The sequence below is a fragment of the Nerophis ophidion genome, linkage group LG17 (assembly GCF_033978795.1).
Source record: "Nerophis ophidion isolate RoL-2023_Sa linkage group LG17, RoL_Noph_v1.0, whole genome shotgun sequence".
Taxonomy (NCBI): domain Eukaryota; kingdom Metazoa; phylum Chordata; class Actinopteri; order Syngnathiformes; family Syngnathidae; genus Nerophis; species Nerophis ophidion.
This window is the reverse complement of record NC_084627.1, coordinates 35,962,880-35,988,788: the sequence shown is the minus strand read 5'-3', so window position 1 is coordinate 35,988,788 and position 25,909 is coordinate 35,962,880. Positions and strand designations below refer to the sequence as shown.

General features: G+C 39.7%; 1 protein-coding gene across 4 annotated transcripts in view; it reads left to right on the top strand.

The window, feature by feature from the left end:
- The first annotated feature begins 4,226 nt into the window (after positions 1-4,226).
- sptan1 (spectrin alpha, non-erythrocytic 1) overlaps positions 4,227-25,909 on the top strand; it is a 79,588-nt gene continuing 57,905 nt past the window's right edge. For all 4 annotated transcript variants that reach the window (XM_061876859.1, XM_061876858.1, XM_061876856.1 and 1 more), the window contains exons 1-16: positions 4,227-4,368; positions 16,947-17,189; positions 19,003-19,128; positions 19,453-19,593; positions 21,109-21,389; positions 21,490-21,634; positions 21,721-21,875; positions 22,743-22,878; positions 22,967-23,068; positions 23,273-23,410; positions 24,235-24,345; positions 24,430-24,507; positions 24,592-24,747; positions 24,883-25,087; positions 25,174-25,355; positions 25,442-25,685. In XM_061876859.1, the coding sequence (XP_061732843.1) occupies positions 16,953-17,189; positions 19,003-19,128; positions 19,453-19,593; positions 21,109-21,389; positions 21,490-21,634; positions 21,721-21,875; positions 22,743-22,878; positions 22,967-23,068; positions 23,273-23,410; positions 24,235-24,345; positions 24,430-24,507; positions 24,592-24,747; positions 24,883-25,087; positions 25,174-25,355; positions 25,442-25,685 (2,437 nt within the window). In that variant the 5' untranslated portion in view covers positions 4,227-4,368; positions 16,947-16,952. The remainder of the gene's footprint in view (positions 4,369-16,946; positions 17,190-19,002; positions 19,129-19,452; positions 19,594-21,108; positions 21,390-21,489; positions 21,635-21,720; positions 21,876-22,742; positions 22,879-22,966; positions 23,069-23,272; positions 23,411-24,234; positions 24,346-24,429; positions 24,508-24,591; positions 24,748-24,882; positions 25,088-25,173; positions 25,356-25,441; positions 25,686-25,909) is intronic.

Below are 25,909 nucleotides of genomic sequence, written 5' to 3'. Positions count from 1 at the left end.
TTCTCAGTCTGTAAAGCACTTTGTGTTGCCCTTTTTGTGTATGACGCACACTTTGTAAGTTACGTTTCCTTAAGAATGGGTTGGTTAGATAGATGGATAGATAGATAGATAGATAGATAGATAGATAGATAGATAGATAGATAGATAGATAGATAGATAGATAGATAGATAGATAGATAGATAGATAGATAGATAGATAGTACTTTATTGATTCCTTCAGGAGAGTTTACTCAGGAAAATTAAAATTCCAGCAGCACTGTACAGAGTTGATATCAATTTAAAAAGCAAAAAGTAAATAATGGGGGTATAAATGGAAACAACATAGAAACATATTACAATAAAAATAAAAAGCAACAATGGGAATAAAAATATAACAGTAAAATAAGAATATAACAAGAAAAACTAGGCAGTAGTGACCATGTTATGAAAAAGTATTGCACTGTTAGTTGATGCACAGTTGATGCTTATTGTCTGCTAGGTTAACAATTTTAATTAATTTATTTTTAAATATAGGTTTAATGTTTGATTTGTAATTGTTTCCCCATTTTTCCACTCACCAAAAGTACAATATCATATATAAAATCAGTTCTGGTTTCATTTTGCACAATATTGCAATGGGTATGTTGGTCCTTTATTTGTTTCTTTGCAATTTCCAACTTAATTCACATTGACGGTAATATAACAATATAATCTGATAGTCTAACGATATACTATGGTGTGAACTTTAAGATCGTTTGTATGTTTTATACCAATGTTTTTCTACCTTTTCTGAGCCAAGCACATTTTATCTATTGAAAAATACCAGGGCACACACCCAGCAGAAATCATTGAAAAATGAAACTCGTCAGCCGATATTGACAATAAAAAGTAGTTTTTTTTGCAATTTTTGGATATGAATTCAAACCATAACCAACCATGCTTCAACATAGCTCTTGTCTCAAAGTAGGTGTACTGCCACCACCCGTTACATTACGTTGTGACTAATTTCAGGTTTTTGACGTTGTCCTGTGTGTAATGTTTTAGTTCTTGTCTTGCGCTCCTATTTCAATGGATTTTCCTGTTTTGTTGGTATTTTCCTGCAGCAATTTCATGTATTCCTTGAGCGCTATTCCCCACACCTGCTTTGTTTTGGCAATCAAGACTATTTAAGTTGTGCAGACGCTATCCTTCTTAGTGGGGACATTGTTGATTGTCATGTCGTGTACGGATGTACTTTGTGGACGCCGTCTGCTCCACGCGCTGTAAGTCTTTGCTGTCGTCCAGCATTCTGTTTGTGTTTACTTTGCAGTAAGTTGAGTTTTAATTTCGTTTTGCATAGCCATTCCTAAGCTTCAATGCCTTTCCGTAGCGGCACTCATCTTTATTTATTTTTGGTTTGAGCCAGTGGTTCTTAACGTTGTTGCTGGTAATGAACCCAATCAGTTTCATATGCGCATTCACTGAAGCCTTCTTTAGTGGAAAAAAAATATATATATATATATATATATATATATTTTCAAATTCAAGACAAAGTTGTATGTTTTTGGTAACACTTTAGTATGGGGAACATATTCTAAGTAACAAAGACTTAATTTAGAGTTTTTTGGACACTGGGGGAACATATTCTAAAGAATAAAGAATCAATAAAGACTTAAGGACGGCGTGGCGCAGTGGGCACAACCCGAGGGTCCCTGGTTCAATCCCCACCTAGTACCAATCTCGTCACGTCCGTTGGGTCCTGAGCAAGACACTTCACCCTTGCTCCTGATGGGTGCTGGTTAGCGCCTTGCATGGCAGCTCCCTCCATCAGTGTGTGAATGTGTGTGTGAATGGGTAAATGTGGAAGTAGTGTCAAAGCGCTTTGAGTACCTTGAAGGTAGAAAAGCGTAATACAGGTACAACCCATTTATCATTTATTTATTTCATTTAGAGTTATTTGGTTAGGGTTAGGGTCAGGGTTAGAGGGTTAGGGTTATAATAAGGCCATGCCGAATAAGGCATTAATTAGTGCCTAATGACTAGTTAAGAGCCAATATGTTACTAATTTGCATCGTTAATAAGCAACTAATTAATGATGAATATGTTCCCTACACTAAAGTGTTACCATATTTTTTTTTACTGGTGCACTAAATGAACCGGGCATGAACATCACCTTGTTCAAACAACAAAACTAGGACAGTCCATAATCTCTCAACAAATTACACACCTGCACATCAATCAGCCAACAGGGAGAAGTTTGTATTCACACGAAAAGTCGGGTGTGTTTTGACCTCGGTAAAGTCGACTCACCGAACCCCTAGGGTTCGATCAAACCCTGGTTAAGAACCACTGGTTTAAGCGTTAGATCCCTTTTTACCTGCACACTGCCTCCCGCATATTGTGATCACGACAAACCCTGTTCCTGACATCTACAAAGCAATTAGCTACCTGCTGCCACCTGCTGATATGGAAGAGTATTACACGGTTACTTTGCCAAGCTCTATTGATTGATTGATTGAAACTTTTATTAGTATTGCACAGTACAGTACATATTCCGTACAATTGACCACTAAATGGTAACACCCGAATACGTTTTTCAACTTGTTTAAGTCGGCGTCCACGTTAATCAATTCATGGTAAACAGCACAGACACTCAGCAACAATTACCATGAATTGATTAACGTGGACCCCGACTTAAAGAAGTTGAAAAACGTATTCGGGTGTTACCATTTAGTGGTCAATTGTACAGAATATGTACTGTACTGTGCAATCTACTAATACTACTACTAATAATAATACTAATACTATGGACTGGACTCCCACAATATCATGTTAGACCTGCTCGACATCCATTGCTTTCGGTCTCCCTTAAAGACACATATGCGGCCCTCTCTAAGGTTTCTCATAGTCAGGAATTCACTGGGGAGCCAAGGGGGCGCCAGCCTGCAAAAGTTTGGGAACCATTGAGCTAGACGAAGTGGCTGGGGAGAGGGAAGTCTGAGCTTCCCTGCTTAGGCTGCTGCCCCCGCGACCCGACCTCGAATAAGCGGAGGAAGATGGATGGATTGATCATTCGTGGATTATAATTACCGCCTTCCGCCCGATTGTAGCTGAGATAGGCACCAGTGCCCCCCGCGACCCCAATAGAGAATAAACGGTAGACAATGGATGGATGGATGATTTATTGATTGATTGAATAAAAGTCTCAATCAATCAATTAAAACGACACATTATTTGCGGATTATAATTACCGCCTTCCGCCCAATTGTAGCTGAGATAGGCTCCAGCGCCCCCCGCGACCCAGAATGGAATAAGCGGTAGAAAATAGATGGATGGGTTTGCAAAAAATATTATTAACCCAATTGAGTGAAATTACACAATCTCCCAAGGCCCACCAAACTGTATCTCACGGCACACCGGTCTGCTGCGGCACAGTGGTTGAAAAACACAGTTTTTTTTTTGGTTTTCGTTTTTTTTTAAAGTTTATCTATAAATTTCAACAATTACAAACAGTAAGTCAAACAACTATACAAAACATTATAAAACATTATGAAACAGTACAAAACAGCGCCAGGGGTTGCAAATTCAAAATAACAAAAATAGAATACAAAAAAACATATATATAATAAACAAAGTGCGAAGCCATAGGCTCATTCAGATTCATTAAACAACTTAAATTTGGAACACAGCATCATTGTTTTCACAGCTTTTTTGTTGTTAGAGGTAGAGAGTGTTTTAATGTAAAGTTCAAAATCTTTTTTAAAGGCACAAAAGATAGGTCGGGTATTAAGAAACTTACATTTATGAATATAAAACTTAGCCAATAAATATTAAGGTTGCAAAGGTAGAATTCCTTTTCAAATTTTGGTTCATACAGTGTAAAACCAAAAATCACATCTTTATAGCAAAGCACAAATGTGTCATAAATATTGTCCAGGATGAAGCGACAGATGCCCTGCCATAGTGGTCGAGTGTTTTCACAAGTCCAAAACAAGTGTTTAACAGTCTCTGGCTGCATGTTGCAAAAGGTGCAGGTAAAATCAATGTCCTTCTTGTATCTAACCATTACAGTCTTTACAGGACTATAACGATTAATGATTTTAAATGATATCTCTTTGACTTTGTTGGTAACCACGTTTTGACCCAACAGATGTCATTTACAACAGTACTCCAGAGGGAAATTACATAGGAGACAAACACACAATCATGGTTGAAAAACACTGTTTCATGCAACGTCGTTTATGCATGACGTCATTGCCGCAGTACGACTTCCGGTCCAAAGTGGTGTGGCGCTGCTGCAGCAGTGACGTCACCGCGGCGGAGGAAAACAGAGTGCTTTACACTTCGACGAGCTTGAACGACAACCACAACGCCTCCGCATCTTCTTCCAGGCTTCGAAGAGACCAGGAGGTAGGGATCGTGCAGGGTTTAACGTTTCATACTTGAAATGACGTTTAACAATTCCTTTACTTTACGTCTCTTCAGCGCTAGCGGGGTGGCTAATTTTAGCTAACAGCTGTGACAGTGTCAATACTCCGACTCGGATCCTTTTTCGTCGTATAATTGTGCGTTGTCTTTGATATATTTGTACAAATGCAAGGTCTAATATTGTATTAGTCAACATCATATACAATGAATGAAAACACGGTATTTGTATATTCCGTGTTTACATAATCCAGCTCTCTTTTTTGGTCATTTAGTCTCTAAGTTAATTATTGCATTTACTAAACAATTGACACTACAGTCGAGGTATTGTATATTTTACCTAAATATCAAAGTTTGGAATTTTTATAGATATTCTGCATTTTAAGGCTGTCGGCCATTTTGAAATGGGATCCGCCCAGTGTGCTTGCATTTCTGCATTTAGCAAGTTTTTTTTTAAAACAATGTACTACATACCGCATATGCAGTAACACGTACATGTCCACGTTTCCGATCCTTGTAGGCATCTGAAATATCTGTATACAAATGTATATAGTGGCATTTATGCAATGCTACTTTAAAAAAAAGGGCGTAATTTTGACCGTTATCTGGACAGCAGGTGCGGCTCTACTTCCGGCCATTAGGGGCGCTGCTGTCCTCTGTCACGGTGCCAAGCATAAGTGCCTTTCACTGCACCACAGGTAGCACTTTGGACACTGATAGCGTTTATTTTAGTAAAGTACAAAGATAATGCATACAAGTATCAAGAGTGGTATTATTTCTAGTTAACTTCTTTAAGGTGAAGTAGTGATGGGTTGATGAGGCGTCATGAAGCGTTTCGACACATTGTAAAACCGTGTCAATACTGTGTCACTAAATACTGACATCTGCTGGACATTAGAAATCCCTACATGCAACTTATCGAACGACTCAACTGACACTGATTTTATAAATGATGAATAATAAATGGGTTGTACTTGTATAGTGCTTTTCTACCTTCAAGGTACTCAAAGCGCTTTGACACTACTTCCACATTTACCCATTTACACACACATTCACACACTGATTCAGGGAGCTGCCATGCAAGGCGCTAACCAGCACCCATCAGGAGCAAGGGTGAAGTGTCTTGCTCAGGACACAACGGACGTGACGAGGTTGGTACCAGGTGGGGATTGAACCAGCAACCCTCGGGTCGCGCACGACCACTCTCCCACTGCGCCACGCCGTCCCGATTTTATGACCTAGTACAGGGGTCGGGAACGTTTTTGGCTGAAAGAGCCATTCAAGCCAAATATTTTTAAAATAGAGAGCGATATCATTTTTTTTTTTTTAACACTGAATACAACTATATGCGTGCATTTTTAAGAAAGACCAACACTTTTAGAGTATAATAAGTCTCTTATTATTTTTAATAACAGTTATTCTGAGGCTAACCAAAAATAAATAAAATACTTTTTACCATTAATGGGACTTCTTGAACAGGTGCGGTAGAAACCGGATGGATGGATGAAAATGCATGAGAATGTTTTATATTTTGAACGTTATTTTTGATACTGTGATTACCAGCGGAATTATTCATTACTTATCGCGTTAAGCAATGTCAGCTAAGATTTATCTGAGAGCCAGGTGCAGTCATCAAAAGAGCCACATCTGGCTCTAGAGCCATAGGTTCCCTACAATTGACCTAGTATATACAATAATATAAACAAAGTCATTGTCTTTCATTTAGGATTATTTCATATCTTCATTTAAATAAAAATATATTTTTATCTTTTTTAGATACAGTCAATTAATAATGTGGAACATGTATCATAACATGGAAAATCTAAGAGAATGTGTTGTGAATGAGGATACTTGTGAACTGGGATTTTTTTTTTCTTCTTTTTTTACATGCGCTCTGAATACGCACTGTTGATTGATTGAAACTTTTATTAGTATATTGCACAGTAAAGTACATATTCCGTACAATTGACCACTAAATGGTAGGGGTGTAACGGTACACAAGAATTTCGGTTCGGTACGTACCTCGGTTTAGAGGTCACGGTTCGGTTCATTTTAGGTACAGTAAGAAAACAACAAAATATACATTTTTTGATTATTTATTTACCAAATTTGTAAACAATGGCTTTATCCTTTTAACATTGGGAACACTATAATAATTCTACCCACGTTAATCCACATTAAACTGCCTCAAGTTGTTGCTTTGATTAAATAAAATGACAAAACCTTTTTTCTACATATAAAAAGTGCATCATTAAACAGTTTCAAGTCAACTCATCATGCTTAATTTATTACAGCATTTGGGAAGCCTGTAGTTGACTTTTTATTCATGCACACACACACAGCAAAATGAGCTAACGTAACGCTAAAAGCTAGTTAGCCTTCACCTCAACCTAGAACTATGAGAGAGCTGAGCTGCAGTTTAAGTTTCTTGAAGGTCAACGGGCTCATAGTGATGTTTGTAATAGTTGTGACTGGGAAGTGTTTTTTATAATTTGGGGAGTGTACGATGTCCGCTGCACACCTGCTAAACACATATCTACTCATCTCGACGCTGGAGCACTGACAACATGCGCTCTGAATACGCACTGCTGATTGGCTGTTACATCGCTCTGAATACGCACTGCTGATTGGCTTTGTATGTAACCAATCAGATGGTTGTGTGGGTGGGACAATGCTGGGTGCTCACTGCTCAGACAGAGGCAGCTGCAGAGCAGCTTGTTAAGACTTTAGATTACAAACTCGTTCGATACACCCTCGTATCGAACCCAAATCCCCGTACCGAAACGGTTCAATACAAATACACGTACCGTTACACCCCTACTAAATGGTAACACCCGAATACGTTTTTCAACTTGTTTAAGTCGGGGTCCACATTAATCAATTCATGGTAAAAACGTAATGAGTGATCCATCGAGCTGGATTTTAACCAGTGCCCTAAGGAACTCAGCATCAGCAACTACAGCCCTCCACTCTACCAACTGAGCTATCGAAGGGATTCGCTGTTACTGCTTTTTAATGTAACCAAATGGTTGTGTGGGTGAGACAATGCTGGGTGCCTAGGCATAAGAAGCAAAGCGGCTTGTTAAGACTTTGGCTTAGAAAAACCCCCATACCGAAACGGTTCAATGCAAATACACGTACCGTTACAGCCCTACTAACAGATCGAGTAGAAACTTTGAGAGAACAGGATGAAACGACAAGGAAATGAACACAAATACCTTTTTTTCCGATATATGATCAAAATATTCCCACACGGCGGAAATGATCTCCGACGACAATAAGTTACAAATGACCAATGACAGAAGTGTGGTGATTCTGTTGGCAGCAGCATCTCGTTGACAGATGCGCTTCCTTATAAACACAGTATGGCGTGCAGGTGTCAGTGCAACACAGTTCGCGTATCGGTCACTTAACCGAAACAGCTCATGATTGGTCACGTGACTTTCGAAGAGCGGTACACGCACCAACACAGGGTTTTGCTCTATGAGCTCGACGCATGCGCCGATGCATCGGTGTTGCCGGACCCATCACTAGGGTGAAGTGCATCATGAATGGTTCCAGTTTGTTGCCTGTCTTGAAGTGAAGTGAATTATATTTATATAGCGCTTTTCTCAAGTGACTCAAAGCGCTTTACATTGTGAAACCCAATATCTAAGTTACATTTTTAAACCAGCGTTGGTGGAACTGGGAGCAGGTGGGTAAAGTGTCTTGCCCAAGGACTAGGATGGTGGAAGCAGGGATCGAAACTGGAATCCTGAGGTTGCTGGCACGGCCGCTCACCCAACCGAGCTATACCGCCCCATCTTGTGCTGCGTGGTAGGAAAAGGGGACATTGTGTTCATTTTTACCCTGGCTGCTATATTAAAAAGTGACAGGAAGAGGCATCATTTTGCTCTGCATCTTGACAATTGGGGCAGCACGGTGGTACAGGGGTTAGTGCTTCTGCCTAACAATAAGGAGGTCCTGGGTTCAATCCTGGGCTCGGGATCTCTCAGTGTGGAGTTTGCATGTTCGTGGGTTCGCTCCGGGTACTCTGGCTTCTCCCACCTCCAAAGACATGCACCTGGGGATAGGTTGATTGGCAACACTAAATTGGCCGTAGTGTGTGAATGTGAGTGTGAATGTTGTCTGTCTATCTGTGTTGGCCCTGCGATGAGGTGGCGACTTGTCCAGGGTGTCATTTTGACTGTTATCTGGCCAGCAGGTGAGGTACTACTTCCGGCCATTAGGGGTGCTGCTGTCCTCTGTCACGGTGCCAAGCATAAGTACCTTTCACTGCACCACAGGTAGCACTTTGGACACTGTTTGCTAAAAGCATTTATTTTAGTAAAGTATAAAGATAATGCATACAAGCATCAAGAGGGGGATTATTTCTATATAAGTTCTTTAGGGTGAAGCACATAATTAATGGTTCCAGTTTGTTGCCTGCCTTGAAGTGATGTGAATTACAAAAAAATTACAGAAAATGTTTGTCAAAATTTATAAAAAAAATGTCATCACTTCTGAGAACACTGAGCATAGAAAAAAAAGGTCATTTCAAACATCAGCATTCAAGGATTACTTTAAAACAAATGTGTATATCAGAGGGGAGGGTTCAACTATGGAATTTTCTTTATAATGAGATAAAAGATTGTAGAAATATATTCCAATTGAAAAAAATGTATAAAGACAGAACAATAAAATCATATGGACAGCTATATGTGTTTAAATTTTGCGTTGTATTTATTATTTTACGTATTTCTTTGTCTGGTTTTGTAATTGTTTAGTATCATTCTGTGGGGTGTATATTAATATTATTTTTTGTTCGGTTTGTACTTCATGAAGTTTTGCACTTGTGTTTTTCCTTGTGTTTTTTGGGTTGTTTTCATTACATTTGGATGTATTTGTTGGTTTTTTATCATATCCATTAAGTAAGACTATGTGTTATGTTGAAGGGGGTAGGGTAATACAAGATATTTCTTCATCCTGCTCCTTCTCAGCCATTGGTGTGCAAATGTAAAATTGTATAATTGAGGTATAATTGTCTGTCGATCAAAGCTGGGGGGATAAATAAAGAAAATGAATGAAATGAATGAATTAATTATATTTATTATCGCGCTTTTCTCAAGTTACTCAAAGCGCTTTACATAGTGAAACCCAATATCTAAGTTACATTTTTAAACCCTTGTGGGTGGCACTGGGAGCAGGTGGGTAAAGTGTCTTGCCCAAGGACACAACGGCAGTGACGAGGATGGCGGAAGCAGGGATCGAACCTGAAACCCTGAAGTTGCTGGCACGGCCGCTCGACCAACCGAGCTATACCGCCCCACCTTGTACAGCGTGATAGGAAAAAAGGACATTGTGTTAATTTTTCATAGCTGCTGTATTAAAAAAATACAGGAAGAGGCATTATTTTGCTCTGCATCTTGACAATTGGGGGGCAGCACGGTGCGACAGGGGATAGTGCGTGTGCCTTACAATACGAAGGTCCTGGGTTCAATCCTGGGGTCGGTATCTTTTTGTGTGGCGTTTGCATGTTCGTGGGTTCGCTCCGGGTACTCCTGCTTCCTCCCACCTCCAAAGACATGCACCTGGGGATAGGTTGATTGGCAACACTAAATTGGCCCTAGTGTGTGAATGTTGTCCATGTGTGTTGGCCCTGTGATAAGGTGGCGACTTGTCCAGGGTGTACCCCTCCTTCAGCCCGAATGCAGCTGAGATAGGCTCCAGCACCCCCCGCTACCCCGAACGGGACAAGTGGTAGAAAATGGATGGATCTTGACAATTATCCTGCACCTCTTTTTGTGAGTGTTGCAAGTAGGGATGTGCAGCTCGCCACTACTCCTCCTTGCTAGCCATGACTCCCGCTATCCAAAGGTTGGACTATAACTATTTTCCACATAAACACTTTCTGTCCTTCGCTATGTGGTAGGTTTCTGCGGACGTTATCTCTTATCTATTTTTTTCATGCAATGTTGATGTGGAAATGGTTGTTTTGTGACGTGACCTGTGTAAGAAGGTGCGCTTGTTTTAAGTCTCTGTGAGAAGGAAAGACAAAAAAGAGTGAGAAGAGCCTGTAGTGTAATGCCCGCAGCTAAAAGCAACTGCGTGAGAAAGTATATATATATATATATATATATATTATATATATATATATATACACACATCTCTCGAGTATATGATTTATCGCCCAACCCTACTTCGACTATCGTAATGTTGAGCGACCTCTGTCCGTTCATCATCTTCTTCCCCCGGTAGGGAGCCGATCATATCCAGGTTGTGGAGACAACGTCATGTACGAACTGTTTTTCAGCTTTTGGAAGTAAAACCTTAAATCTGATCTATCTTTTTTTTTTTATCTTTACACCTAAATAGGTGGTCTTGTTGTGTGTCGTATTGTATCGTCTGGTGTTTTTTAACTTCTACAAACATTTTGCTGAAACTACGATTATTGTGAATAATTTCTTGCCTTATTTGCAAAATAATACAACATAGATATACTAAATGATAAGGCTGCGAATCTTTGGGTGCCCCACGATTCGATTCAATATCGATTCTTGGGGTCACGATTCGATAATATATCGATTTTTCCGATTCGATTCTCGATTTAAAAACGATATTTTTCCGATTCAAAACGATTCTGTATTCATTCAATGCATAGGATTTCAGCAGGATCTACCCCAGCCTGCTGACATGCAAGCAGATTAGTAGATTTTTTATAATTGTAAAGGACAATGTTTTATCAACTGATTGAAATCATTTAAATTAGTTTTAACTATTATACGAACCAAAAATATGACTTATTTTATCTTTGTGAAAACATTGGACACAGTGTGTTGTCAAGCTTATGAGATGCGATGCAAGTGTAAGCCACTGTGACACTATTGTTCTTTTTTTTTATTTTTACAAATGTCTAATGATAATGTCAATGAGGGATTTTTAATCACTGCTATGCTGAAATTATAACTACCGGTAATATTGATACTGTTGTTGATAATATTCATTTTTGTTTCACTACTTTTGGTTTGTTCTGCATTGTGTTTGTGTCTTCTCAATTGCTCTGTTTATTGCAGTTCTGAGTGTTGCTAGGTCAGGTTTGGTTTTGGAATTGGATTGCATTGTTATGGTATTGCTGTGTAGTGGTTTGTTGGATTGATTAAAAAACAATTTTTTTTAAATAGATTTTTTAAAGATGAGAATCTATTCTAAATCGCACAACGTATTCGATTCGTATTCGAATCGATTTTTCCCCACACCCCTACAAAATGATATTCCACATAATATTTACATGTACATTTGAAAGTACAACCTACAACATAGTTTTTAAAACATTAACTGCTGTATTGTATAGCTGAGGGATTAACAATAGTAGTGTATCTTACATGAGATAGATAGATAGTACTTTATTGATCAGGAAGCCCTCATCAATTCTTACTCTTCCCTTGCATTTCGTTGTAGCTCCTAAAAGCACATTAGTATCTCCTCGCATGTAAACCTTTAGATAACGTTTAACTGCGGCTCACATAAACAGTATCAGCTACTCCAGCCTGACAGGCAGGGGCCATTTTAGGGTATGTGGAAATGGATTTTCTTTCTCTTTAATTTGGCCTCCAGTCTGGTTTTTATAGACCCACGACTATTACTGCACTGCTTTAGTGAAAGATTCTCATTTAACCAGCACAACTTCTGAGTAGGTTTGGGCCGATAAGACATTTTGCTGGACGATCAAATTATTGCCGTTAAACAATGGTCAGCATTATTTTGACACTTAATTATGCACTAATGTATTTTTCGGACCATAGAGCGCACCGGATTAAAAGGCGCACCTTAAAGGCCTACTGAAATGAGGTTTTCTTATTTAAACGGGGATAGCAGGTCCATTCTATGTGTCATACTTGATCATTTTGCGATATTGCCATATTTCTGCTGAAAGGATTTAGTAGAGAATATCGACGATAAAGTTTGCAACTTTTGGTCGCTAATAAAAAAGCCTTGCCTTTACCAGAAGTAGCAGACGATGTGCGCGTGACGTCACGGGTTGTAGGGCTCCTCACATCCTCACATTGTTTATAATGTGAGCCTCCAGCAGCAAGAGCTATTCGGACCGAGAAAGCGACAATTTCCCCATTAATTTGAGCGAGGATGAAAGATTTGTGGATGAGGAAATTTAGAGTGAAGGACTACAAAAAGAAAAAAATGGCGATTGCGTTGGGAGCGATTCAGATGTTTTTAGACACATTTACTAGGATAATTCTGGGAAATACCTTATCTTTCTATTGTGTTGCTAGTGTTTTAGTGAGTTAAATAGTACCTGATAGTCGGAGGGGTGCGGCCATGGGTGTGTTGACGCCAGTCTCTGAGGGAAGTCACAAAGCTGCAGCAGTACAGAAGCTCCGCTGATCTCTGGTAAGAGGTGACTTATTACCACAATTTTCTCACCGAAAACTGCTGGTTGACATGAGTCGGGATCCACGTTCGCTTGACCGCTCAGATCCATATTAAAGCTTCACCTCCGGGAATTTTAAACAAGGAAACACCGTGTATTTGTGTGGCTAAAGGCTAAAAGCTTCCCACCTCCATCTTTCTACTTCGACTTCTCCATTATTAATTGAACAAATTGAAAAAGATTCAGCAACACAGATGTCCAAAATACTGTGTAATTGCGCGATGAAAAGAGACTACTTTTAGCCGTAAGTGGTGCTGGGCTAATATGTCCCCTCCAACCAATAACGTCACAAACACTCGTCATCATTCCGCGATGTTTTCAACAGGAGACTCCCTGGGAAATTTAAAATTGTAATTTAGTAAACTAAACCGGCCGTCTTGGCATGTGTTGCAATGTTAAGATTTCATCATTGATATATAAACTATCGGACTGCGTGGTCGGTAGTAGTGGGCTTCAGTAGGCCTTTAAAGGCACTGCCTTTGCGTGCCGCCCCATCCATCCATTTTCTACCGCTTATTCCCTTTCGGGGTCGCGGGGGGCGCTGGCGCCTATCCCAGCTACAATCGGGCGGAGGGCAGGGTACACCCTGGACAAGTCGCCACCTCATCGCAGGGCCAACACAGATAGACAGACAACATTCACACTCACATTCACACACTAGGGCCAATTTAGTGTTGCCAATCAACCTATCCCCAGGTGCATGTCTTTGGAAGTGGGAGGAAGCCGGGGTACCCGGAGGGAACCCACGCATTCACGGGGAGGACATGCAAACTCCACACAGAAAGATCCCGCCCCAATCACATAATATTTACGACCTTTCACACACACAAGTGAATGCAATTCATACTTGGTCAACAACCATACATGGCACACTGTTACAATATGAACCCCCACAAAACAACAGTGACAAACACATTTCGGGAGAACATCCACACCGTAACACAACATAAACACAACAAAACAAATACCCAGAAGCCCTTGCAGCACTAACTCTTCTGTGACGCTACAATATACACCCCCCGCTACCCCCACCACCCCACCTCAACCCTTCCCCCCAACCTCGCCCACCTCAACATTCTCATGCTCTCTCAGTCAGGGAGAGCATGTCGCAAATTCCAAGCTGCTGTCTTGAGGCATGTTAAAAAAAATAATGCACTTTGTGACCTCAATATTAAATATGGCAGTGCCATGTTGGCATTTTTTTACATAACTTGAGTTGATTTATTTTGAAAAATCTTCTTACATTGTTTTTGCCTCCGCGACCACCCAGCGGGGCGTCACAACAAAATTAGGCATAATAATCTGTTAATTCCACGACTGTATGTATCGTATCGGTTGATATCGGAATCGGTAATTACGAGTAGCACAATATTGGATATCGGCAAAAAAGCCATTATCGGACATCTCTAATTTATAGTCATAACTGTGTATCTATGGATGGTTGTTTTTTGTACAATAGTCAATATTCAAGTATTAAAAGGGGGTAATACAGTATCCATTTCAATGAAAGCCACTGACTTTATTGACCATCTTTGACTGCAAGGAATGTGAAGGCTTTGTTGTTTTTTTAGCTGCTGACGAACAAGTTGCACTGTTCACGCTCATCCATTCTTCCGCCTTGCTTTTGTCTTTCAAATTGCAAAGCCAGTCACATATTAAAGGTCAGCTGCCGATGGAATGTGCTGAACTTGCTTTACAATTTGATGATAAAGGTGTGGCACGGCAATGGCTCAGGAGGTAGAGCGCGTTGGCCTATGTAGTGTCACCCACAGTGGTGTACAAAAGAAGCCACATGGCATTTTATGCTTCCCACCAACAATTTTTGAAGTGAATGAATGATGGGTTCAGTGTAAAGAGCTTTGGGTATGTAGAAAAGTTATATGTGATTCCAACCAAGGCAACTATTTTTTAATGACCATTTTAAACATAAGCGCATTTCCACCAAACTTGTATTTATTTTCCTGGGTAAAATAATTCCTAGTTATGTCCGTTTCCCTCCCACCATACTTCAATATTATGGAAAATATATGTCAAACAGGCTGATATACTGGAAAGTATAATTACATACTATGTTTTGGTACCCTGAAACCTATATTCGGACCAATTTTTGTCAACAAAAGTGCAAATATTTCAAATAGACAGAAACATACAAAACCATAAAAATACAAGTGTGATATGACAGCATTCACTTTTTTAAGTTTCCAGACTCCTCCAATCCTTTTCGTGACTTTTTCTTTAGTAAAAATGACTAGCATGACTACCATGTATTGATTAACGTGGACCCCGACTTAAACAAGTTGAAAAACTTATTCGGGTGTTACCATTTAGTGGTCAATTGTACGGAATATGTACTGAACTGTGCAATCTACTAATAAAAATTTCAATCAATCAATCAATCAGCAACAAATAAAGCATCCTTGCTTCATGCTGCTACGAGCCTTCTCTCCAAAGACACCACCGTTCTCTTAATATTTGCACATTGCACATTTTGTAGATCGCTGTCTGCGAGTATATCTCGGATATATTAAAGTACATCCACATCGCAGTCAGGCTGCCTCCAATCCAGACAATACCGCGCGTATTGTGTACATTTTAGTCTTTTTTCCGCAGCTGAATTTTCAATGCATCACAAGTCAATAGTGCACAGCTAACAGGTGATATACAGTACAGGCCAAAAGTTCTGACACACCTTCTCATTTCAATGCATTTTCTTTATTTATCATGACTATTTACATTGTAGATTGTCAATGAAGGCATCAAAACTATGACACCTGTGAAGTAATAAGCCTTTCAGGTGACGACCTCTTGAAGCTCATCGAGAGAATGCCCAGACTGTGCAAAACTGTAATCAGAGCAAGAGGGGGCTATTTTTAAGAAACTAGAATATAATACATGTTTTCAGTTATTTCACCTTTTTTTGTTAAGTACATAACTCCATTCGTGTTAATTTATAGTTTTGATGCCTTCATTGACAATCTACAATGTAAATAATCATGAAAATAAAGAAGACGCATTAAATGAAAAGGTGTGTCTAAACTTCTGGCCTGTACTGTATATCCATTTAACAACCTGCTGGTGTTATTGTTTGTTTGTGTGCTATTTATGTTAATTGTTTCCATGGTTGTGAAGACACCGTGCCTTAAAAAGTATTTTCGGATAATGAGAAAGTGTTGTGTGTCCTGATAGCACACAAGTGTGTTAGAATTGGGCCTGTTGTTAACATAAGATTGGCAATATAAGTTAAAAAAAAGTTCCCTACTTTGTGTGACTTCTTCTGGAGGCTGCAATGCACTATATTATTTAATTTTCATGGAGAAACAAACCCCCACCTTTTTAGTAAGGTGTGGCGGGTTGCCAGTTAATTACAATAAGGGGAAACCCCCGTCTTGTTTGTGTATGTTTGCATATTGTATTAACTATAATCTTACATACAAGTTAATTTACACAAACTCATGTATTAAGTGTTTTACTACCAAGCCACCTCTATAGGTGGAGAGAGAGGCTTTATTATTCATTTTTCATTTCATTTTATTCATTTATTTCAGGCAATGACATAAAAAAAGTACAAAGTTGACAACATATAATATAAAAATAATATCGTGCAAAAGGTAATGTACAGTATTTAGAAGAGCAATAGGTATATAGTGGCTGCTCCACAGCAAGTGCTGTAGTTTGACATAACCTATAGATATGTATTATATGTAGTAAAACGTAACACTCTACCTGTACTCACACTAATATGGTTTGTAGAGTTAATTGTATTTCTATTTTTGGGGACTTTTGTGTCTGCTCCAAATATTGTTTATTACAGTATAAATAGGTCAACAATAGAATGCCTCCCAATATGGACCAGTCAAGGAAATGTAAGAATATTTACTTTATTTAGGTTATTTTTCATTCCACACTTTTCCCCAGTAAAACAACAACAATTGCAACAAATAGATGACTCTTCGATTTAACAGAATCCAGAAGAAAATCCCATGGATGGATAGACTCTGTCGATACACAATGACTTTGTTTCCATTTAAGAAATTATTACATGTCCAGTCGACAACTTTGTCATCCTCATAGATTTATATTTTTCAATCTGTGTACAATAACATGTTTTGTTTACTAATATGTATGGTATTGTTTTTAGAACAAAATGGAAACTGCAGGAGTTAAAGTTCTGGAGACTGCCGAAGACATCCAGGAGCGCCGGCAGCAGGTCCTGGACCGCTACAGGCGCTTCAAGGACCTGTCCATCATGCGGCGTCAGAAGCTGGAAGACTCTTACCGCTTCCAGTTCTTCCGCCGCGATGCAGATGAGCTGGAGAAGTGGATCCAGGAGAAGTTGCAAATTGCCTCTGATGAGAACTACAAGGACCCGTCGAACCTGCAGGTATTTCTGGCCTATTATTTATTATTAGTTATGCTCAGCACAATGTGAAGGTTTTCCGACGACTTACTCTGTAACCTTTGGCGAGACATGTTTTAAAGCAGCAGCACTTCCGTATTTAAAGCGTAATCTTTATAGATCGTTCTGAAGCCCAAGTACTTCCATATTGCGCTTCACTCTTTAAAAAACAGTAGAATTGCAGTTTTTAGCGATTTCTATTGCAGTTTTTTGCCATTTCTTCCTTTCAACCCTGTTTCTTCTTATATACGCTCTGTGTGTGTGTGCTGACACACTTAACATCATGCACCTCGGATCTTTACGTCACCGCTGCACAGCAGCATGAGTATGAAAAAAAAGTACCGGTATTTTTCAAAGGCAGTATCGTATTGTTTTTAATTCATTAGCACTGTAGTACTTTTTTAGTACCGGAATACCATAGAACCCTATTAGGGACTAAATTACACTCTGGTCCCTTACCACTGAACACATAAAGGACATGAAGTACTGAAATAAAAATATCATATACAAGAATGAATTGACTGTGTAGGAAAAAAAAGAGATAAACTACTACCTTTTATCTTTTTCATAATCTCTGCTAACACACCAGACAACTTACTTGCTGCTTTATCATTCCCTCTACCAGCTTCACCCAAAGGTGCCATATGTAATAATTTAATGTCAGGTCATCATTAAATGGCCCTGATATGTCAATAGGCATTAATAAATCATGTTATTTTTGAATACCTTTATAACTGATAATGGTAGTTCAGCCGGTTATTCTCATTTCAAAATTAGATTCAAAGCCTCGATATATTGTTGTTTTCATTTCAATGCCCCGCCCTCCACCGTTTGACCAATTAAAATGTCTGTTAGTGTGTCACATCCATGTAGCCAGTTACGCACCGCCCTCTTTTTTGTGCTACTGTCACTGGTAAAGTTACTAAACATCTCAGACCTTAATAACTCTAAAAGCTGTTGTTTCAATTCTCAACTTATTCAAGACAAAGCCAGGAACAATATATCCCTATTCAAGACGAAAATATTGCTGCGTAACTTTACAAATACATTTGGCTAATCGACATCAGTAAAATGTGGCATAATTACTTAGTAAACCATCTTGCAAGAAGCATAAACAAGAGAAACCTACAGCGTAGGACTCCTCGATTGCCATTTGTAGGATTCGGAATCGGCTGCGTATCTGGCAACCTCAGTCATAGAGAGTGGGAGGGGACTACAGAATTTTGACCGTGATTGCAGTACTATTTCTGGCCACATTACTACATATAGCTCCTTTAAACCTTAGTTATGCAATGCATTTAAAATAATTCAAGGCATTGCCACCAGACTCGTGTGCTTCATGCTTGGGAGACATCATGAAGTACAAAAAGTTAGTTAATAAGCGATTTTTATTCTTCCGAAGTGTAGTTTAGCAAAAGGGCCAAGGCTTTATAACTGCGTTATGCCATTGAATTTCTTTTGCAACGCTCCGATTCTAATTCTGGAGCAAAACTTGTGTTTAATAGCCAAAATGAAGTATTTATTTAATTTATGGAACTGTGTTTGTAACTACGAAACCTCATAATACAGAACTTCATAAACCAAGGACTACCTGTACTCCACACTGGCGTGCAATATTTGTATTGAGCTGGTTTGTTCTATTAATTTTAGATAGGCTTTACTTTTGAAAAGCACTTAAAAGGACGGCCAATTTAAGCTCTGCCCAATAGTTGATTAGAAGCAATTACATTTACAAATCATTCTGTTAAATATTTCCACGTCAAATATATATCCATGTCATTAACAATTTGTTTTTCAGGGTAAGCTGCAGAAACATCAGGCTTTTGAGGCTGAAGTTCAGGCCAATGCCGGGGCCATCATCAAGCTGAACGACACTGGAAGTCTGATGATCACAGAAGGCCATTTTGCTTCTGAAACCATTCGAGTAAGACATGATTTATATATCAGTTTAAGATAGTTTACTATGCACTGTGACCATGAATGGACAGAAAAATGTTCTTTTGACACCAACGTCTTACCTAGTCCTACACGCCCTACCGGACTCAACAGAGACCGATAGTTTCAAGTGTTGATACAGCTGAGTATCTTCTGGTAGGTTTGGGTGGTGTGGATAATCTTTTTTGGATGCTGTGGAACTGGAATCTTTGAAACATTTTTTTCTTCTAAATTAGTAGTAAATTATTTCCAAGTAAACACAAAATTCCGTTGAGTTTGGTAACCTATTTTCATCATCATTTTCTCGGACTAGAACCGCCTGGAGGAGCTACGTCGTCTTTGGGAGCTCCTGCTGCTCAGGACAAAAGAGAAGGGGTTGCATCTCCTACATGCACAAAAACTAGTCCAGTACATTCGGGAGTGTGAAGATGCCTTGGGCTGGATCAGTGATAAGGTATGCAGTTATCAGTGTTTTACTTTATATAAGTGCTTGATTCTGCACACCCTGAAATCTCTCACACTGAGATATTTGTGTATTGTAATTTGGTGTTCCCTCTCAACGAGTGCTTCAACTAGGGATGTAACGATACGAAAATTTCACATCACGGTTATCGTAACCAAAATGATTACGGTTAACATTATCGTAGTAATGCTGAATGTGTTTAAAAAGCACTTAACACACACTGAAATCTTTTGATCAAATTTTTTTTAAATAAGTAAAATAACAGGCTGTCAAAAACCCCCCTATTTTTCATTATTTATGTTTCTTATCTTTCACTGATAGTGTTTTAGTCTTAGCATTCTATCCGTTTTACTGGCTAAGCTTTTATTGTTTTGAATATTGGTTTTGTACTTTAGCACTTTATGATGTATTTAAATAAATAAATGATAAATGGGTTGTACTTGTATAGCGCTTTTCTACCTTCAAGGTACTCAAAGCGCTTTGACACTACTTCCACATTTACCCATTCACACACACATTCACACACTGATGGAGGGAGCTGCCATGCAAGGCGCCAACCAGGACCCATCAGGAGCAAGGGTGAAGTGTCTTGCTCAGGACACAACGGACGTGACGAGGTTGGTACTAGGTGGGAATTGAACCAGGGACGCTCGGGTTGCGCACGGCCACTCTCCCCACTGCGCCACGCCGTCCCGATTTAAATGAAAAGTGCATAACAAATACAATCTCTTATTATTATTCATTATTTATTCATTCTGCCTGTTGTTGTGTCGTCCTACTCTTTTCAGCGGTTTCCTGAAAGCACCGTAAAAACACTTCCGTCTCGTATTCCTCAGACTTTAAAACGATCACTCTGCACAGCTTGTAGGGTCAATGTGCAAAATTTAATATCTAACTCGCTCAGACAGCAACGTGTTTGTATACAGTAAGTTTATGTTCGGGTATGTCATTGCGAAATGGGAAATGATGGCAGTGTCTCTTGTTTTCATGTTAGCATTTAAGCTAGCAAGCTGGCGCCAGTCAGTCCGTTAGTTTATCCAAGTGTAGTTGTCAATCACGGGTTTTCGATCATTTAAAATGGCAATCTCAACTTTTGGGTTATAATTAATACAGTTTATGGTTACATCCCTAGCTGCAAATTACCACTACTTCAAAAACCATTATAGTAATTGCCCTCATGTGGGTTCATATCGAGGATGTCATCGCGGTTTGTAAAGCCTTTTGAGTGACTTGTGAGTAAGTAAGTAAGTAAGTAAATAGTAATTTATTGTGGATGGGTAAATAGCATTGCTCTTATTTAGCCCTCAGTAAATAAATGTAATCAAGTATATTGGCATGACAAATGACATAATCCTTCATTTCAAAATCAACCTTTTTATGTAAGAGATTTTTCAACATTGCTAGCTGAGAATATGCTCAAAGTCAACAGAATTTGCATTCACTTTTAAAATTAACTTGTAATGTAATTTTTTTTTTGTGTATGCTTTAAACGTGTTTACTCCACAGGAGGCCATAGCAACATCTGAGGAGCTGGGACAGGACCTTGAGCATGTGGAGCTTCTGCAGAAGAAGTTTGAGGAGTTCCAGACAGACCTGGCAGCACACGAGGAGCGAGTGAATGAAGTGAACCAGCTGGCGGCCAAACTGAAACAGGAGGACCATCCTGAGGTGGAACTCATCGTTTGCAAGCAGGATGAGGTCAATGCTGCCTGGCAGCGCCTGAAGGGTCTGGCCCAGCAGAGACAAGGCAAGCTGTTTGGAGCTGCTGAGGTCCAGCGATTCAATAGGTAAGCAGTAGGGAAAACATATCCATCCATGGTCATTCTTCAAGCCTCTGTTTATCATCAGTGATCGATCTTATTGGGGTGTTGTGTATTTTACCAATAGGGATGTTGATGAGACCATCAGTTGGATTAAGGAGAAGGAGCAGCTGATGGCTTCTGATGACTTTGGACGTGATCTGGCCAGCGTACAGGCACTTATCCGTAAACATGAGGGTCTGGAGAGAGACTTGGCTGCTCTGGAAGATAAGGCAAGGCTTTCTCTCTGAAATATTTGACATTAGATTAGGTCAGAGAAGCGACTTTTGTAACAATATTGCTTTTGTCCATCCATCAGGTCAACACACTAGGCGGTGATGCAGAGCATTTGCAGCAAACACATCCCCAAAATGCTTCCCAGATTCACCTCAAGAAAGATGAACTTGTGACAAATTGGGAGCGGATTCGCAGTCTGGCTGCTGAGCGCCATGCACGCCTGAATGATGCTTATCGGTAAAATACCAGGACATGGCTGTATGGTTGAATGCCAAATGATCCTTTCAAACTAATCTTTGTTGTTTCAGCGTTTTTGGGCCTTAAAATGCCACTACTCACTTAAGCCACACTTAATAGTGTCACGACCTGAACAGGACTCTGAAAATAGTTGCAGGATTTTCAGAAACAGATATTTATTTAGACAAGGGAAGCAGTCCAAAACGGAAGAAACAAAACAGGCTATCAAAAACAGAACTAACCTGACCTTTAAACTAACAAAAATATCAATAACTCTGAGGAGGGAAAAAGGGGCTATGAACAAAAAACTACTAAGTATAACAAAAAGCGCTCCAACGCAGGTGATGTTAAGAAGCTAATCTTACCTGAGAAAACTTACCAATCAAAATACTCCCGTGGATCCAAAAAAGGTACAAAAAACATGGCTATGGCTGTGGACAATGCTATGGCAAAGGAACGCTGGAGGTACGCACAAAAAGATACGAAACACGCTGGCACAGGATAAGAGGAGGATGAGACATTTATACACATGAGGGTGGGTGACACAGGTGGGCGCAATCAGGAGAGACATCAGACCAGTGAAACAGGAGGAAATGCAAGTGATCTGAAACGAGAGGGAGTGTTAACCTTTCAAAATAAAACAGGAAATGACAAGACAACATGAAACCAGTCGAAACCCAGAGAAGACTTCACCCAGGTGTGACAAATAGCAGCCGATCCCAACGCAATCAATATTCTGCCAAAACATGAAAGGCAAACCATGCGCCTAACTCATTGATGTGGCAAGGATGATTCGATGTCGGAGAAGTTCTTCATCTCAGCTGTTATATGTTCGTACATAAGAGAGACTTGTTTTTTGATCTCCAGGCTGCAGCGTTTTACTGCAGACTTCAGGGATCTGACAAGCTGGGTAACGGAGATGAAGGCCCTCATTAATGCAGATGAACTTGCAAATGACGTAGCTGGAGCTGAGGCTCTGCTGGACCGCCATCAGGAGCATAAAGTAAATTCCCTTGTAACACCTGCGCTTGTCAACATGTTAACTTTGGACGATGACACTGACCTTGTGATGATTTGTGTACATTGCGCAGGGAGAGATTGATGCCCATGAGGATAGCTTCAGAGCCACTGATGAGGCTGGCCAGGCTTTGCTCAGTACAGCACATTACGCTTCTGATGAAGTCAAGGAAAAGGTAGGACTTTCTCAACACACACATTGAGCTCTGGTAAATTACAACAGAACTACTCATTTCTTTTTCCAGTTTTGTATTTTGATGCAACTTTTCTTTTTTTAACCAAAATTCTGGTTGAACTTCAAATTGTTCAATTTTAGGCACAGTCTGCATTCCTAATTCTGTTGTTTCCCATGTTCCCCCAAAAAATCTTATCATGTGCAGCTGGGCGTCCTTACTGAAGAGAAAGTGTCTCTGTTAGAGTTGTGGGAACTTCGCAGGCAGCAGTATGAGCAGTGTATGGACCTCCAGCTCTTCTACAGGGACACTGAGCAAGTGGACAACTGGATGAGCAAACAAGAGGTAACCGGACTATCCAAACTGATAATCCTTCCAAGTGTTTTATCTTGTCACATGGGGTCATTTCTACAATATTGTCTCTTGAGAAGATTATTTATAATATAATATATAATAATGTTTAATAATAAAATGTTTGCTGAAATCTGAGTGGTGTTCTTACTTTAGAGAAAGTGATATTCTCTCTGTTAGATGTAACTTTGAATTGGAACAAAAAATGACTTTTCAGCTATAGTTAAGTTATTTACCTAGACTTGAGTTAACCTTGGATAATAATACAATAAAAGTAGTTATGACAAATCTTGATAACTTGGTCAAAGTAATTACATATTTATTTTCATATAGTGCAGAGCAGGATACCTAGTTAATGTTATTTACATGACGTGTCATTTAGCATAGTTTACAGTTCATCACCTGTTCTCTGTATTGCGACTTAAGGACCTTTATCCTAAAAAATATGTACATGTAACTGAAAAAAAGTGACTACGTTTCTCGCGTGCGCCTATATTTGCCTAATGAGGATCTGAATAAACAGGACAAACCTTGAAAGGCAATGGGGTCGTTTCTATGAAAATTGGGTCCGTTTATGTTGACATGTGTAGTGTTGTTAACTTAAATCATCATCACTGAGCAGCGTGACAGGAATATGCTCACACCCCTTTAAAGAAGGGGCAGTTGTACAGCATTGAAACTTGCACTCACTGCCCCCCTGTTCACTGCAAAGCAAGCTTAAAAAAAAAGCATGACAATTTGTGTCGACAAAAACAAGTTGCACTGTATTTAGAACTGCACTGTCAATGTATGCCTGACAGTATGTCGCCTCTTTACAGGCTTTTCTTTTGAATGAAGACCTTGGTGATTCCCTGGATAGTGTGGAGGCACTGCTGAAGAAGCATGAAGACTTTGAAAAGTCACTGAGTGCTCAAGAAGAGAAGATCACTGTAAGTTAAGTTCATTGTTTACTGGAAGTTTGTCAATAGCATTCCAGAATGCACGTTAACCTTTTTTTCTCTCTACATCCTCAGGCTTTAGATGAATTTGCAACTAAACTCATCCAGAACAAGCATTATGCCAAAGAGGATGTGGCTACCCGCAGAGACGCTGTAAGAGAGAAGTGTCATCTTGCTCATCTAATCTCCCCTTTGCCTCGACTACAAGGTTTTTCTAAATTAATTTTATATTTTTAGCTTCTCAGTCGTCGCAATGCCCTACATGAGCGTGCTCAGTCTCGGCGCTCGGCCTTGGAGGATTCTTTTCACCTTCAGCAGTTCTTCAGGGACTCTGATGAGCTCAAGAGCTGGATCAATGAGAAGATGAAGACTGCCAGCGATGAAGCATATAAGGTCATTAACAATGAGCTGTGTAATGCAAAGATGTTTTTGATTTTGTGTTGTGCTGTTGTGGATTCCTGAGCGGTATTGAACTTGTTTTGCTGAATGTCCTGGCCTGTGACCCCTGACTTGATCATTTTACTACAGGATCCTTCCAACTTGCAAGGAAAGGTGCAGAAACACCAAGCTTTTGAAGCAGAGTTGTCAGCTAATCAAAGCCGCATTGATGCTCTGCAAAAGTCTGGTCAAGAGTTGCTTGATCGAAAACATTACGCCTCCTCAGAGGTGGCCTGTCGTATGGAAGAGGTCAGCTCCCAGTGGAAAAAACTTCTGGAAGCCACTGAACTGAAAGGTGCTGCTTAAACACATAGTTTAATTACTAAGACATGCAGCAGCAGCATTATACTTTGTATATCATATATATCTTGCATTTTATAGGCATCAAGCTCCGTGAGGCCAACCAACAGCAGCAATTTAACAGGAATGTAGAGGACATTGAGCTGTGGCTCTATGAAGTTGAGGGCCACTTGACCTCAGACGACTATGGCAAAGACCTAACCAGTGTCCAAAATCTTCAGAAAAAACATGCACTTCTTGAAGCTGATGTAACTGCTCACCAGGTATAAGATGAACCATAGACCATTATCAGTTGCAATGAAGTAACTTGTTTAGAACACTAATTGTATACATCTTTTGAATTGATCAGGATCGCATTGATGGAATAATAATTCAAGCTCGACAGTTCCAAGAGGCTGGGCACTTTGATGCTGATAACATCCAGAAGAAACAGGACGCATTAGTAGTTCGTTACGAAGCCCTTCGTGAGCCCATGGCTGCACGCAAACAGAAGCTGGCTGACTCTCTTCGCCTCCAGCAACTTTTCAGAGATGTTGAAGATGAGGAAACTTGGATACGCGAGAAAGAGCCCATAGCTGCATCTACAAACAGAGGTACAAACTTTCATCCCTCCATCCATTTTCTACAGCTTGTCCCTTTCGGGGTCCCGAAGGTGCTGGGGCTTATCCCAGCTGCACTCGGATGGAAGGCCGGGTACACCCTGGTCAAGTCGCCACATCATTGCACGGCCAACATATCAATGATAATCAATAACCAGTGTTAATTTTGTTGACTAAAAATGTTTGTTTTCGTTATTGTCAACGTCCTAAAATTTGGA